We start from the raw sequence: 16414 nt of genomic DNA, 5'->3' as shown, positions 1-16414 counted from the left end.
CCCCGTGGCGGGCAGGTGGCGGGAGAGCGCGGCCCTGCCCCCCTGGCCCGGAGCCCACGGCACAGGGGCTGATTAGGCAACGGGCACACCCCTGGGCCCACCAGCCACTCGGCCCAGCCCGGGCCTGGCCCACTGACTGCAGGGTATTTTGAAAGCACCAAGAATGATTGGGGTGGGGGGGGGGCAAGGGGATTGCTCAAGAGAAGCATTATTATTCAATTATTTTTTTCCCCCTCAAGTCTAAACAGTTAAATTTGGAGAAACAAAATCAGTTTTAATTTCCTAATTTCTACCCATCACACTGCAGGGAGCCAAGAGCAGGGCCTCCCAGACATTGTTAACTGAAGACCATTATTCATTAGTCGCCAAAGCGCTTTTTTTTTTTTCCACCAGAGAAAATTGGCAGCAAACTGTTTTCATCTTTTCCAGTAAGCAGCCCTTTGTGCTCCGAGTCTATTCTTCTGACAGTTAAACATTGTGGAAAAAAATATGGCTTTTCCTATAAAAAGTCATTTGTTTTATTTCAGGCCCACAGACACATCTGGGTTGCCTCTGCCCAGAGCCGGGCGGAGCCAAGGCCCGTCGGCCCCCACGCCCCGCCACACAGGGACTGGCAGGGGCTGCTGTCCCCCTGCCCAAAGGAGCTTGAGGCCCCCGGGCCAGGAGCTGGGCCTCCCCTCCTCGTGGGGCCGCTGTGCCCTGTGCGTTGGTAGCCCGAGGGTGCCAGGGGCCTGCTGCCGCTGAACCCCTCCCGGTCCTCACAGCTGGGTCGGAGGGGAGGTCCCGCCCGCTGTCTTCCGGAAGGGAACCTGTCTCTGCCCCCTCCCCTGCACCTGGCACAGGGTCATCTTGCCTTGGCGAGGGCCCGGGCACCAGGCAGGGTGCCCACGTCCCCGCCCTCCGCCCAGCCCCCACGGGCCAGGGGCTCCCCGTCCCTACACGCCCCTCCCCCCCATACACACCATGCTGCCCTTCCAGTACCTGACACTAAGCGCTATCAAAGTCTGATGCGCTCGGCCAACCGGCAGGAGTGGTTGGGCGCGGCGTGGCGGGCAGAGCTGCGGGCAGCCGCTGCCCCCTCCCTGCCCCTGTCCCCTCACTCCCTAGCTGCTGTGGGCTGTGCCCATGGGACAGGTCCTGGCTGTGTGCACCGTCCCCTCCTGTGCCCAGCACTGGTCCCCGGGGCCCCTGCAGGCAGTTCTGGGAGTGGCACGGGGCAGGGACGCGGCACGGGCTGGGCCATCGGCTGGGGGAGGGGGGTGAGAGGAGGGCCCCCTTCTCACGGCTCCTGCCCCCTCCCAGGGCGTGGAGCGCATTGACGAGCCGGGTCTGCGGAGCCTGCGCACGGCGCGGCGCCTGGAGGCGGGCATGGTGCTCACGGTGGAACCGGGCATCTACTTCATCGACCACCTCCTGGACGAGGCCCTGGCGGACCCGGCCCGCGCCTGCTTCTTCAACCGGGACGTCCTGCAGCGTTTCCGGGGCTTCGGTGGGGTGAGTGCCTGCAGGGGGTGGGGGAGCCCAGCCTGCGACCCCAGGCCCTCCTGCTCTAGGAACCCCCAGCCCAGGGGGCAGCTCGGGGACAGGAGGGGGCCCACATGGGTGGCCCCGGGGGAGGAACCGCCTCAGAGCCCGGGACTGCCCCTTCTGCCATGGGGAGCACTCCCCACCTCCAGCTCAGGAGTGGGGGTCGGCCTGGAACTGGGGGGCCCAGCTCACCACTAACGCGCGCCTGTCCCCGTGACGCAGGTCCGGATCGAGGAGGACGTGGCGGTGACGGCCACTGGCTCGGAGCTGCTGACATGCGTGCCCCGCACGGTGGAGGAGATCGAGGCCTGCATGGCCGGCCAAGACAAGGCCGTCTCCCAGTAGGCTGCTGCTGCTGCAGTGCCCAGCGCTGGGAGCCCGGCCGGGCCACGGCCCTGCCCCACGGGCAGCCGCTGATTGGCGTCCATGGAGGCCACGGTGCTCGGGACCGCAGACCCTTCCTCCGTGCTTGCTTCACGTCGATGACAAACCGCCTTCCACAATGCCCCTCGACTAGCTGCAAAGTGTCTCCGATCATTTATAATCTCGGGCTCTGGGAAGATGCCTTCCCAGTAAATTTTCTCAAAAAACGGTTTTTCTCAATCCATCCACAGAATGGAATTTGCAATAAAATTTTCTGATGACGATGCAGCCCGGGCACAGCTCCCGTTCTCTGGCCGGTGGGGATCCGAGCCTTTCTGGGAGGGTCCTGCTCCGCCCCAGTGCAGGTGGCAAGGTGCCCTGCCCCGCCCCCCTCCAGTGGTTCTGGGGCCCCATTCTTCAGAAGGTGCGACTCACAGTGTCCCCACCCCGACTTCCGTCCTGTGAGGGCAACCCCGATCAAACCCCTCACCAGTCTGGGTCAAGGTCCCTGAGGCCCCACGGGAGTGCTCTTGTTCCTCCCATATTCTCCCTGCCTCTGCCTGCCCTGAGCCTGTCCCACCCCAGGGTGGCAAGCCAGCAAACCACCGGTCCCTCCATGGCGAGGACCAGTCCTTCCTTACCTTATCCAGCTTCCCATGAAGCCCCCACCCCAAACCCTTCGGCGGTCTTGCAGAATTCTGTGCCCCTTCCTCTGTCTCCTCCCGGTGCTTCCCCCAGTCCAGCCCAAGATAAAAAAGCAAAATGAGATGTAGTCATGGTGGGGGATGGGAAACTGTCACTCCAGCTAGAGACTGTCTGAGAAGTCACTGGTGTTAGTACAGGAACACGAAAGTGACTGATGACACAGCCCACGTTACCACGGGACAGTGTCCGTCCCAAAGCCCCACTCTGTATTTGCTGCTTAGGTTTAGGTTCGTACCACTCACTGCGGAGGGAGGAGAGCTGAGGGCGGCTCCAGCCCCAGAGCTCGTTCACGAGCCACATGCAGGCTGAGTGAGGCCCTCTGGCTCATCCATCCTTCTTTTGGTTTTTGGGCCACACCTGGCAGTACTCAGGGATCCCTCCTGGTGGGCTCGGGGGACTGGATGAGGAGCTGGGGAATGAACCCAGGTCAGTCGTGTGCAAGGCAAGCACCTTCCCCACTGCACTCCCTCTCTCCAGCCCCGGCACAAACATTCTTCAAGGTTTTCTACTGGGGCACAGATATAGTCCCTCAAGAAACTTGTGAGTTACGTAGTCTGAGTACCGACTGCATGTAAACAGTCTATTAGGAGTTCACAAAACACTTCTGTGACAGGTACCATCTGATATATGGGGTTCCAAACCAGCCCCCCCAACCCCAGCGATAAAAACCAGTTAAAGTTAGGGTAGCACTGTAGCACTGTCGTCCCGCTGCTCATCGATTTGCTCAAGCGGGCACCAGTGACGACTTGTTGTTACTGTTTTGGGCATATCGAATACGCCACGGGGAACTTGCCAGGCTCTGCCGTGTAGGCGGATACTCTCTGTAGCTTGCCGGGCTCTCCAAGAGGGATGGAGGGATCGAACCCGGGTCGGTCGCATGCCAGGCAAATGCCCTACCCACTGCTGGGCAAATACCCAGCTCCAAGTTAGGGTGAACTTCAGAATGCTTTAGTCTTGTTAGAAAACAGCTGGTGTATCATGCATCTTTCTCTTCCTCCCCTCCACACACCCACACCCCATTTCACATACAGGTGTGCTCCAACAAGCAGACAAGAACACAACTGTCTCTCGACACTTTGTCCGAGACTGTGAGCCAGGCCAGGTTGGTAGGTCAAAGGGCATCTTGGCAGGCACAGGAGCCAACCACCCCAGCCCGGGTTCTAGAGGGCGCATTCGGTTCCCAGGTCTGCAGAAATTTGCAGAGCTGCAGAAATACATCAGAGACCCTTCTAGAGAGCTGTGCTGCTAAAAGGCTGCCCGAAGCTGGGAAAGCGTCTGCCTTGTCCCTCCACAACAGTCAAGTACCATGAAGAAAGGAACTTCCCATTTAGTGTAAAAAGCCTGGGGGTCGGGGGGTGGAGGGGGCGGGGAGAGACTGGTGTTGCAGAGGCTTTGGCAGCCCCTGGGATACAAAGAACTTGGCAAGGCCCTGCAGTCAGAACAGGGGAGAGAGGTGCAGGAAAGAAGGCTTGGCTCAGAATCTCTCGGCAGAGAATGGGTCTCGGCCTTGGAGCAAAGGGGAGTGAGGCCAAAGCTCCCGAGGAGGCGGGTGCCGGAGGGACGCAGACAGGACCACGGCCCCCTGAGAAAGGATGGGAAAGGCAGCAGCTGTCTGGCTGCTTCAAAGCAAGTGGCCCCACATACGTCCTGGGACTGGCCTCACTGTTCCACTCGCATCCAGGCCTCTTCCATCCCCCCCATCTCCAGCCTGAGGCAGCCTGAGGCAGGCTGGCTGCGGCAGGCTGGCTGCAGACGCGGGACGTTACTCCGGGTTGCTGGTGTTCACAGTGTGTGAAATGCCTGGAAGAAGCACACCTGCGAGTGCTTTCTTTAAAAAGCAAACACCTGCACAAAGAAATCATCTCTAAAATTTCCCCCCTGCTCCCCCTCCCCCCCAGTTACTAGAGGATAAATTACGACTAATTCATGGAACGGAGATGAGGCGGAACTACCCACAGAGATCATTACGGCCCTCCGCCTCTCACACAGATGCAGGAGGCAGAAATCTCCCAAGATACAAGACTCACGCAAGAAAGGACCAAGATGGCACTTGCCGTGAAACAGTCCCAGTCTCACCGGCTTCTTGGACTCGGTGTCTGCGAATTCCTTTCCAGAGGCTTGCTGGCACCGTGTAAATGAAGACAATGGTGTGTCCTTGGGAAGGACAATGCCTGTGTCACACTGGGCATCTCCCCGGCTCAGAGCCTGAGGACTCGCTTCCTGCCGTGCCAGTGAGAGCTTGCTTGATACCCCGCTACCCCGCACACATTTCTGCAGGAGTCCCGGTGGCAGACCAGCTCCCCGGGCCCGGAGCAAACTGCATCCCCGTCCACGCCTGGCAAGCTGGCCATGGAAGCACTCTCCCCTATCCTGGGCCGGGAACGGGCACGGACCTGCATGGTCAGAACCACGCCATACCCACCCTGTCGTTCTCCGTATCCACCATAAAGAAACCCACAAGGAAATGCAGCCATTATTCCAAAGTGTTTTTGTTTTTATTTCAAATTCATTAAAAGAAATAAAATTATATTTAAAAAAATAGAGTAATCTCACAAACTGAAGAAAGCCAGGAACAAAAAGAACAAATGAATGTGTTTCCTGAGGCAGACCGAATAGCTGTAGAATAGCTGTAGAACGGACTTTCTCCTTCCTCGCTTTTGTCAAACGAACAAAAAAACCACCTTTCCTATTTCAAAGGCATCAAAAAGCTCTTAATTGAAGGCAACCAAAGGTGCTAAGTGGGTTGGCTGTGGGACCGTTAACTTGGATAGCTGCTCCATCACCTTTTGATCAAAGATCAAATTGCACACACTTCTACCTTTTCGTGTAAATTTGAAAGTTTCACATTTATGACATAAATTTCAAAAAACCCAGTGACATCTAAGGAAAGCTTAAGTCAAATCACCTGAGTCTCAGAGCTCAGGCAGTCAGTCAGGGCATCAGCTAACTGCTCCCAGGGTTACATGCAGGCACAGCGACATGGCAGCGCCCCCTAAAAGCCTAATCCTAACTTTGGGACCTGGGACGACAGCCACTCCCAAGATTCCTACGCAACATACAGAACAAAACTTACAAAAGCCCACGATTCCCAAAGCGCCGCACTTACCCGCCCCCTACATCTGGTCTCCCTCCAGTTCACAGTGATGAATGTATTAAACTAAAACCTTCCATTCCCCAAACATTTCAGTGAGATCAAGATTGTGGCTCACGTGTCATTTTTTGTCCGAGGCATGGCTCCCTGTGCTAAGACCTATGATTTGCACAGGTAACAGGAGAGTCCGTATCAACGTTTTTCCCCTGAAAACTCCAATCTTATGTTCTGATTTGAACCTTGATCTGAAAAGACGATGTTTGCCACTGATTGCCCTAACGCTTCTTTTTCAAGAAAGTCAAGAAGTCAATCTGCCTAATTTGAACCATAAATTCCACGGGAACATCACTTTGACATTTTTCTTTAAGTAAATAGAGGACTGAAATGTCCGTAACATCAACTAGAGGTGCTTCAAGATTCGGGTGACACAACTGCAACTCCAGTCAGATCAGACATCGATCAGTCATTAAGGATTCAGTAGGAGTTTTGACGAATATCCCCATTATTAAAAACATCAACCTTTATGAGTAGATCAGGACTCCCGAGTGGACTGGTGTGCACCCTCGGAGCGAGTCCTATTACTATCTCGTGGAGGGCACCCCGCTGGGCTGTCACTCGCAGAGGGGCGCATGTTGGCCTTTCTGAGCTGAGATGCTGGGGTGTTCCTGCCGCTGGGTAGAGCACACAGCATGCTTACACCAAACCCTCAGTTCAGCCCAAGTTATGCCCTGGTTACCCTGTCCCGGGTCCTAGTCTGAAACAGCAATTTGGTCAGACATGACCAACTTCACTCAGAAGATACCTGGTTCACACACAGTTTTCGATGCAACTTGGTTTTCCCAGAACAGCCCAGGCACAACAAAGAAACCACACGAAAGTCTAAAATTTGAGCTATAAATTGTTTCTTAAAAAAAAAAATAAAGCCAACAAAGACAATCAAAATTGATTTAAAAAAAAAAGCCATCTTCTAAAAATTCCAACTTGGTGATTGCCGTGTTTCTTTTTTTTTTACTTTCAACAAAAGTATCAACAAGATATCCTGAGTATTTTTTCTAAAATAATTTATGATTGGAAAAATAAGTGAACAATGACTAAATAGAATAGCACAAACATCTGGAAGAAAACCCCACTAACGAGAAAAATAAATGCCACAAAAACAATATAAAAAGATGTCTTAAGGAAAATAAATTAAAGGTTAAAACCTCACACTTTCAAGTTCTTTTAAACAGTAATTTTGGTAGATGTCATGGAATTGATACATTTTTCTAATCATTAATTGGTTAAGATCAAATACTAAAATGAATCCATGTGAAAATTTTGCCTTTCACAAAAATGAACCCATTTCAGGTACTTGTATATAGGAGAAACTTATAGGAGAAACCTCATCAGTAGCTTGTATTCAAACTGTGTTAGGATTTTTATCTACTAACTTGGCAGTCAAAATAGTATCCCAAAATGCTTATTTTACTATTACAGGAACTAAAACTTGGGTGTCCAAATTTTTCTGAACTTCCAAATTATTTTAGTGCTGGGGGGGGGGGAATGCCAATCCAATAGCTCAAAAGCATAATTCTAATATGCACTTCTTTTCTGTTTACAAGTAAATTTGTTTCCTCAACAATTTTTAAAAATGTGCTTTAAGCTAATTGACTGCATGCTGCCTTTAGAATGCAAAGCAAGTTCTTAATCCAATCAGCACGGTTCACCAACGTGGACAGATCTGCTAAAACACAGTTTATACTATGCACAAAATTCTCCAAAATTACAAAGTGATTGGTTTTGAGAGCCCTAAGAATTAACACATAATTTAGAATAAAATCACAGAGATTAATATAAATGGCATTCCGCTGCCATTAATAAAATTAACCAGACCCATTAAAACCGAAAACCTTCTTTAAGACCTGTCAGTTCCCCGGGTTCTTTTGCCAACCTAAAAAAGAAACATTTCTTGGGAAATAAAGATTTATTAAGAACATTGAGATCCAGAGTCAATTTGTTTTTACCATATACCTTAGAGCATATTTTTTTAAACCCCACAAAAATGACTGTCCTTTAAAAGTGGGCATCCAATGACAAGGCTGATGTGTGAGCTCGCCAACTCTTCAGTGCTGATGCTATTCTAGCCCCTCCGGGGGGGCCTTTGCCTCACAGAGCACAAGGGCACCGAGGAGGAGGAGGAGGCGCATTCACACCCCCAAACGTTCAAGACCTAGGAGGGGGAGCGGGGAGGGGTGAGGCCTACGGTCCTGTGTTCTCAGAAGTCGTGGTTGCATTTTCAGTGCTACTGGGCTGCACGTTGTCTGCGAGGTTGTGTGCATGCTCCAGAAACAGGTCCTTCAGTACGCTTAACTCCTTAGTCAGCAACTTAATCTTGGCCTCCAACCGTTCGTTCTCTTCCTTGAGCTGGTTCACTCTCTGCAGGGTATCCTGAGCCTTCTGCTTGCTTTTCAAGCGGCTCTTTTTGACCGCCATGTTGTTCCTTTCTCGGCGCTGCCGGTACTCGTCACTGTTCCGATCCATCGGGGAGCTCTTTTTGCTCTGCTTGCTGGGGGGCACGGCTTTGCCGCCTCCGCCAGGGCCGGCGGGCACCAGCTGAGGAACCTGCTGCAAGCCGCTGGCCTGCGCCTGCGCATGGATGACACTTATTCCATTCACTCCCGGGGCACTGTGCGGCTGCACTATCTTGCTCATCTGGGCGCTCTCCCTCGCCAACACAGAGCAGACAGAAGCGACAAGGGCACGGCGATCGAGGTCTCCACGCTAAACCGCCAAGGTATCTTCGCCCGTACCTAAAAAACACATTGCATTAAAATATTTGAAACGACAAGCTCAAATGAGATTAAACTTGCATGGACCGAACAGCAGGCCAACACTAATTGATTAGGATGGGGGAAAAAGGCTGTAACAACTGCCAACTGGTTCAGTGTTTCAGAAGTCTACATAAATTTAGTTCAGAAAGCTAAGTTACAACACAAGGCCAAACTGAGCCCACGTGAACCCCCCTCGGGGCCTGCCCATCTGTGATTATCAAAAATGGGAGGGAAAGACACAGACTTCCACTAATTGGGGAGCACAAATGAACCAGCAGGACTTGGCACTACTTCAAGGGTGCAATCCGAGCTGCTGAGGTGGAACACGGAAAGGCGGTTCCACTGTGACCTGAGAGAGACGCGGTTTCACTGGTCAGGGCAGAGCGGAATGCTCCGGGGAGAACCGAGTCTCCAGGACTCGCCGGGAGCACTGTGCTACACTCACCGCACGGCCCGCCTCTGCATCGCACTCAGCCAGGATCCGACTACCTCTCAAAATACACCTTGATAAGGTATGTTATATTAGACATGTTAATTTTAGGAGATTTGACTTTCTCTCAAAGCCGACCTTGATAAGGTGGCCTGAAGGTTTGTTTTTCACATATTTTTGATGGCTTCAAACACTAAGAGTTTACCGAGCTTTGCTGCTTCTTGAATCACAGACTGAAGGAGCTGAGACCACCCCCCCGCCCGCCCCATCCCCAATTTACTCCTCTCTCCCATCATGCTTCCGCCAGTGATTTTCTTCCTGCTGTACTAAATACACCTATAAGCAGCCCTCATGGAACAAGCTGTGTGAGGCAAGCAGGAGGGCCTGGCCGGAGGTGGCTTAGAAACCCTGGTCTGCGCTGGTGCACAGCTGGAGGAAGAAGGCTGAGAGCACGCGCTCAGCTCAGCGAGACCAAGAGCCCTGGCCGCGTGAGGCCGGACGACCAGGCCTGGGGCACTCCTACAGGGCTGGCTCCAGAAGAGAAAGCCCGGATTCAGAAACGAGGCCTGCCGAGGCTCCCAGAGGCTGGCGCACTGGGCCCCTGGAGCTGCTTCAAGCAGCAGCGGCAAAAGCACACCTGTCCTGGCACCACGCAGGAGCCTCAAGACAAAACCACCAAGTGGAGTGACCCATTTCCACCAAGAAGCCACAGAACCTCCCTGGTCTCCTCACACACCTGCTGGAACTTCATCGGCAGGAAAAAGCCGGAGTCAGAATTCCGAGATGCCTCAAATACCTACATCTCACAGTTCTTAAGAGAAGCCAGAGTAAACAGCAGAATCTCTCACCAGGCACTTCTGCATAAACACGACGCACTGAGCTGCTTCTTTGGAATCTCTGCTTTTAAAAAGCCCAGCTATACCGGTACCTCAGATGCTTTTAAACCCTCGAGGCTAGCCCTGAGCTGGTGGGCCATCGGTCACCGGACTCCCAGGCAGGACTCCAAGCCACGGTGGGCAGCGGTGAGAGTCCACCTTCAGGAACAGTGCCTGCAACTTTCCTTGCAAGCGTTTATTTTTCATTCCCGTAGAAAAGTTGCTGTTTGGTATTCATTTGAACCATGGTGATTCACTGCATTATCAGCCATCTACACTATTGCTTATCTATTTGGCATAAAGTGATTTTAAGTATTATACTCATTTTCCCCCCATTTTTTTTATTATTAAGGCACCGTGATTTACAACGCTGTTCCTGACAGTTTCAGGCATCCGATGCTCCAGCACAATGCCTGCCTTCCCGACAGAAATATTTTCAAGTTTGGCTACTGCAGCCTGGGGCTCCTGCTTACAGTGGTGCCGACTCCGTAGTTCCCACTTACAGACATTCCACACCTCTCCCCTACCCAAGTCCCCAAGGCCCCGCCTCCCGCCTCCCGCCTCCCATCCACCCTCGTCCCCCTTCCCCATCCTCCTTTCTATAACCTGGGCCAAGAGTTTGTCCCCTTGCCAAAGGGGTCAATCTTGGTTCCCTTGACCTGTTTTCCTCAGCTCTGAAAGCTTAACTATCACTGAATAATCATGATCATGCTCAAGTCCTGTAACTTCTTTTTCATACATCACGTATGTTTTCAGTCCTTAAAGCTAGCTGCTACCTTCAACTCAGCAGTGACCCAAACAAGCCCACCGGGAACCGCGTCAATTCTCGTCCTGGCTCTGCTCCCACATCCCGCCCAGTCCTCACTTTGGACCTTTGCTACCACTCAGGGATTCCTCTCTGCAGATGACGGAGGGGCCACGGTAAGATGCTTTCTGCCTCTCACAATGGACCATGACCAAAGTCACTGAAAGCTCTCCATCAAAGTGTCAGAGTCCACCAAGTTCACGCTTGGTCTTCGCTAAGGAAGCCCTCTCTCCCAGCAGCCTGACCGCTGCCGCCCAGCTGGCCGCCGTGGGCAAGCCTTTGAAAAGGAGCCCTTCGACACGGGGAACAAGAGTGAGCACCCACGGGCAAGTGTGTAAGAAAGGGAATGAGAGTGAAAAGACCACCAAGAACATTGAAAAACAAAAAAATCCTTAACCAAATACAAGTCAGGAAAGTAGTTCTCAAAGAGTAGTTCATTAAGGAAACGGAACCAAGTCAAGGAAGCCAAACATCAGTGATCTTAACTATCTAGCTCCAGAGATTGTTTTGTTTTCACAATGAACCAAATAGCTGCCTGTAAAAGCAAACTCAACTTTTTTTTTTCTTTTCAAAAGGAAAGCTGACTGTAAATTGTAGAATGTTTGCAGTCTTTAACTGTAAAATAATTTTTTGGCAGGGGGCCACCCCCAGCTGTGCTCAGGGCTTACTCCTGGCTCTGTACTCAGGAATCACTCCTGGCGGGGCTCAGGGGACCACATGGGAGCTAGTGAGCGAGGCCAGGCGAGCGCCCTACGGGCTATACTGCCTCTTTCATCCCTTTTCCTCTTCTGTTCCTTCCACAGCCTTTAATGGACACCGACAAAGGGAGAAAAGTGTCTGATTCAAATCTGGCTGAACTCAACATGCAAGCCCAGCTCCTCTGTGGACAAACACCACTGCAGGGCTCAGTCCACCAAAGGAAGCTGGGAGGAGCCTGTTTCCTCGCATTGAATCATGCCAGCAGGAAGCAGTGGGGAAACTAACAGCAGCAATCCTCCCGGAGTGGGCCCTGGGCCAGAGCAGCATCACTGACCATGCAGAAATACAAACCTGCCCAGCCCCAGGGAGTGGGGGCTAGGGACAGGCTGGAAGAGTCCTAAGTGATTCTGATGGTGTCAGGGTCCAAAAGATAGCACAGTGGGTAGAGCACTTGCCTTGCAAGTGGCAGGCCCGGGTTTGCTCCCTGGGGGCCCACAAGCACTTCGAGGCGTCACTCCTTAGTGCAGACCCAGGAGTAACCCGAGTACCACCAGGTGTGGTCCAAAAAAACAAAACAAAAATGCAAACTGATTCTGATGACACTGAACTGACAGCCCCTGCCAGACAGTAACGACAAACGTTAAGAATAATGGATTGACTAGGTGACATTGAAAAAAAATTGTGTTTCTGGGGCCAGAAAGATAGCAAGAGGCTGACTCGGGTTCAATCCCAGGCATGGTCCCCCAAGTCCCGCCAGAAACGATCCCTGAGTGTAGAGCCAGGAGTAAGCCCTAAGTAATGCTGGATGTGGCCTTAAAACTAAAACAAATTTCTTAGTTCTTATTATAGTTTTTTAACTTTATTTTTCACAGTTAAAATTGTCATGATTGGGTTTTAGTCATACAATATTCCAAGACCCTTCCCTTCAGTGTACATTTCCCACCACCCATGTCCCCAGTTTCCCTCCCACACCGCCCCTTCCCCCCCACCTCAATGGCTGGCACTAATCCCTCGCTCTGCAAAACTTCAATTCTAGCACCACAATGGTTTGCATCACGGTGAAAAAGGTTATCATGTAAAAATTCCTATTTCCTATTTCAAGCATGTACATTCAAATCAGTTACACAGAAAAGCAGATTGTTCTAGACAAACCGAGTAAGACTTTTCTCAAGTTCCATCGGGAAGAATAGACCTGTCAAGAATTGTCCTGACCCAAGATGCGAGCTGAAAGTAGACTATAGACCGAACATGATGGCCACTCAATACCTCTACTGCAAACCACAAGACCCAAAAGGAGAGAGAACAAAGGGGAATGCCCTGCCACAGAGGCAGGGTGGGGTGGTGGGGATGGGGTGGGGGGTGGGGTGGGGGCGGTGAGAGGGATACTGGGATCATTGGTGGAGGAGAATGGGCACTGGTGGAGGGGTGGGTAAACGATCACTGTGTGAGTGAAATGCAAACACAAAAGTTCCTAAGTTTCTAACTGTACATCACAGTGATTCTCTAATAAAAAATTTTTAAAAAATAAAAGGGTCTATCAAAAAAAAAAAAAAAGAATTGTCCTGACCCTCATGTTTTTCTCACAGAGCAATAATCAGACAGTCCTTCCTCACCTCAGTCCACCCCAAATAATTTCTTCTACTGTCCATGGGGAAGATCCACGTCCAAAACATTCACAGCCGTGTCTCCTTGGTTCATCTTTGGTTCAGCCTTAAAACTTCAATTCTAGCACCAACACACACACACACACACACACACACACACACACAGTCCCCCCCCCACAAAAAAACAAAAACAAAAAACAACCCCAAGGCCCCTCACATCATCCCACAGCCAGAAATTACCTCAGGCTGACATCATCTCTCAGCTGACATCACCTCCTGGGGGCTCTCCCCCCTCCCCCCACACTGTCCCCAGAGCCATCTAACACAGATCCCCAGTGTGTCCCCCTCCCGGGCCAGGCCCACAGACTCCGCCCTCCAGGCCCTGTTCCTCCTGGTCCCCATAGGCGCCAGCTGCCGCCTCTCTGCTCCTGTGCAGCACCAGAGTGACCGAGACACCTGCGAGTGCCCCTGCAGACAGACCCCCAGGCAGGCCCCTGCCTTCTTCCCCCTCAGCTGCAGAGCCGGGCTACACGTGTGAAATACAATCACTTCTGTGACTGTCATAAAAGTGAGACTAGAATTAACATTCCCGAAACAACAGTGAAATCGAAGTTAAAAATCAAAGCAGTGCAACTCAGCTACCAACACAGTTCCATTCGCTACCTCGCTCCCGTTGGTCCACACAGGTCCACGCTCTTGATGCTGTGAACCTGTTTTCTTTTTTCACTGGTTTTTGGGGCCACACATGGAGATGCTCAGAGCTTACTCCCATCTCTGCGCTCAAAGATCACTGCCGGGAGGGCTTGGGGGACGCCTCATGCAAAGTGCCCTGCCCGCTGTCCTGTGACGGCCCCTTGCCAATCTCTTTTCTTCTTAGCCCTGTGACACTCCCAACAATGGTGTGCTGAAAGTGAAGCTCAAAGGTGCTAAGACACCCAAGGGAGAGGGGCTTCTAAGAGCTGCCCCTGCTAGCTTTCTTGGGTGTTTAGGACACACCTGGCAAGGCTCAGGGCTTACTCCTAGCTCTGTGCTCAGGGATCATCCTGAGGGGCTCAGGGACCATACAGGGTACTGGGCACTGAACCCAATGCAAGGCACACATCGTATCCACTGTCCTATCCCTCAGAGAGGGGGCGGGGCTGGAAAGACAGAAGGGTAGATGCGTGCGTGACCCCCCTGGAATTGGGGGATCCTGCATTTCCCATGGCCGCAATCAGGTGAGGTAATGTAGTACAGGAGACCAAGTCCATCCCCAGAGGTACTATTTGTCTTCCCGGGAGAGGAGGGGAGGGGGGGCCGGGGAGCTGTCCCGGTGCCCCGTAAATCCCCTGGGATGAGAACACCTTCCCAGATCAACCAGCCGGGCTGACGGCCACAGAGCGCTCTTGTTTTGTCTGGACCCATGTGTTCTAGGCAGGTCTTAAAAAATGAATGAATCAGCCACGCGAGCCAGCCAGAAGCAGGAATCAAACTAGAACTTCTTCACCGGCTTCGCATCCTGTAATTATTCAGCTTTGTTTACATTCCGCCCAGAAACAGAATCACCTTTAAGACTAGCTTATCCCAGACACGACTTCAAGCAAGTGGCAAGAGCGGGCCAGTTTTCTAAGTTTTCAAGATGCACCTTTTTTTTTTTTTTGGTGGGTGGAGGGGATGTCATTAAGGCATTTTATATCAAAAGCTCCTTCGGAAGTGCCACCTCCTACCTGAATTAAAGGACCCAAGCGCCACTGCTCTCGTGTAACCCCCCCGCCCTTTCCCTGCTGAAACACGCCCCGTTTCGAGGTGCCCGAGGACAGCACAAATTGAGACGGGAGGGGGGAAAGCCCAACTCCCCCCGACCCCCCCCCGCCTGGACCCCTGCACAGGGAAGGGCAGACCCTCCCGGGGAGCCGTGCTCTGCAGCGTGGCACCGCCCGATCAGGCCCACCAACGCTGTCCCCCGCCTGGTGCCCTCCAAGGGCATCGTTTCTGGGGCTGTCCTCTTTCTTCTATTCACCCGCGTGCCGGCTGCATGCACGTCCCACGGGGGACTCGAAATCAGAGCTCCGTAAGAAAAGCATAATTACTCCTCCACGTCTGGGGGGTGGGGGGTGGGGATCAGCTGCTCTCCCTCTCTCCCTCCCTGTGTCCATCAACTTCCCAGCGGCATTCCCGGCCAGCGCACACCGGGCAGCTGGGGAGGTGGGGTGGGGGGGGCGGAGAAAGGGGAAAGGGGCTCCAGCAGGTCCAGTTCCACCTCCTGTCCACCTCCTGCGGCTCCTGGGAACAGCCCGACCCGCGCCCGGCTTCCCGCGCCTGCACCGTGCACGGGGCGCGCGGGCCGGGGTCCGGAGGGGCGCGCGGGGGGCGGGGTGGAGCCGCGGCGCTGGGCGGCGGCCAGGGCATGAGCTCAGCGGCCCCGCCGGGTGTTGCCGGCAGGTTGCATCAGACGCCGCGCGGGGCCTTTCCCGCGAGCCGGCAGCCTCGGGCCGGGTGTCCCGGGGCCGGGCCCGCGCCCACGCGAGCGGCCGGCTCCGCCGCGGCCTCCTCCTCCTCCTCCTCCTCCTCTTCCTCCTCCGCCTCCGCGGCCCACCCGCCCGCCGGCCGCCTCCTTACCTGCGCCTCCAGCCCGCCCGCCCCCAGGCGGCCTGCACTCCGAGCGGCCCCGCGCGGCGCGGCCCGAGCCCAGGCCTCGCAGCCCGCGCGACCCAGCGAGGAGGAGCGACGGTTACGAAACCGGTAGCCTCCGCCCGTTCCGCCGCCGCCGCCGCCGGCTTCCCCTGCTCGCCCCGACCGCGCGCGCGTGGCCGCCGCCGCCGCCGCCAATGGGAGAGCCAGCCCGCGCGCGGCGCGCCCGCCCCCTCGCGACGAGCAGCGCCGACAGCCAATCGGCGGCGGCCAGGCTGCGGGAGGCGGGCACGTGGCGGAGGCGTGGCTCCCGAGGCTGGGGGAGCGGGCGGGGCTGGCGGGAGGGAGCCGGCGGCTGGGGGCGGCGGCGGCGCTGACCTGCGGTTCCTCCTGCGTAGGTCCCTGGGGCTCCTTACGGACCCGCCTGGAGGGCAGGGTCTACCCGCCACGAGGAGGGGTCTATGGAAGCCGAGGCTGGGGGGAGAACCCGAGCCTCGTGACGGCAACAACACCTGTCTGTGGAAAGCGCCGTTTGTGAATCTCCGAGCCCGGTGCGCGCCCCTCCCCTACTCGGATGCTGGCCTTGGGGGGCCCCAGAGGGGATGCTCCCCGCGGAGGGGAGTCCTGGACGCTTGTTGAAAAAGCCAGTGAGTGGTGGAGGGAACTAGACGTTGGTGGTGAGGTTGTGTTGGAACAGTGCACACCTGAATTGCAATTGCAGAGCTATGAATTTGTGAATCAGAGTGGTTTTTTTTAAAAAAAAAATGTGTTTTTAAAATTATTATTGTTATTATAAAGGGAAAGCCAGGGAAGTAGATTCATCCAGACGCGTGCAGATGACACCGCTGTTGCCAACTCTGCCGTGTTGTTATGGTGAAATGAATTGCATTTCCTC

General features: G+C 53.9%; 2 protein-coding genes across 2 annotated transcripts in view; one reads left to right on the top strand and one right to left on the bottom strand.

Moving 5' to 3' along the window:
- PEPD (peptidase D) overlaps positions 1 to 2178 on the top strand; it is an 88832-nt gene extending 86654 nt beyond the window's left edge. The window contains exons 14-15 of the mRNA XM_004600991.2: positions 1303 to 1494; positions 1750 to 2178. Coding sequence (XP_004601048.2) covers positions 1303 to 1494; positions 1750 to 1872 — 315 coding nt within the window. The 3' untranslated portion in view covers positions 1873 to 2178. The remainder of the gene's footprint in view (positions 1 to 1302; positions 1495 to 1749) is intronic.
- A 2890-nt stretch (positions 2179 to 5068) lies between these two features.
- CEBPG (CCAAT enhancer binding protein gamma) lies at positions 5069 to 15684 on the bottom strand. Its single transcript, XM_055146236.1, has 2 exons — positions 15508 to 15684; positions 5069 to 8475 (listed from the first exon to the last, which is right to left on the bottom strand). The coding sequence occupies exon 2, from the start codon at positions 8375 to 8377 to the stop codon at positions 7925 to 7927; it is 453 nt and encodes a 150-aa protein (XP_055002211.1). The 5' UTR covers positions 8378 to 8475; positions 15508 to 15684; the 3' UTR covers positions 5069 to 7924.
- Positions 15685 to 16414: the final 730 nt, after the last annotated feature.

The sequence above is a fragment of the Sorex araneus genome, chromosome 8 (assembly GCF_027595985.1).
Source record: "Sorex araneus isolate mSorAra2 chromosome 8, mSorAra2.pri, whole genome shotgun sequence".
Lineage (NCBI taxonomy): Eukaryota > Metazoa > Chordata > Mammalia > Eulipotyphla > Soricidae > Sorex > Sorex araneus.
Note: the sequence above shows the minus strand (reverse complement) of the source record. Positions and strands in the feature narration are given on the sequence as shown.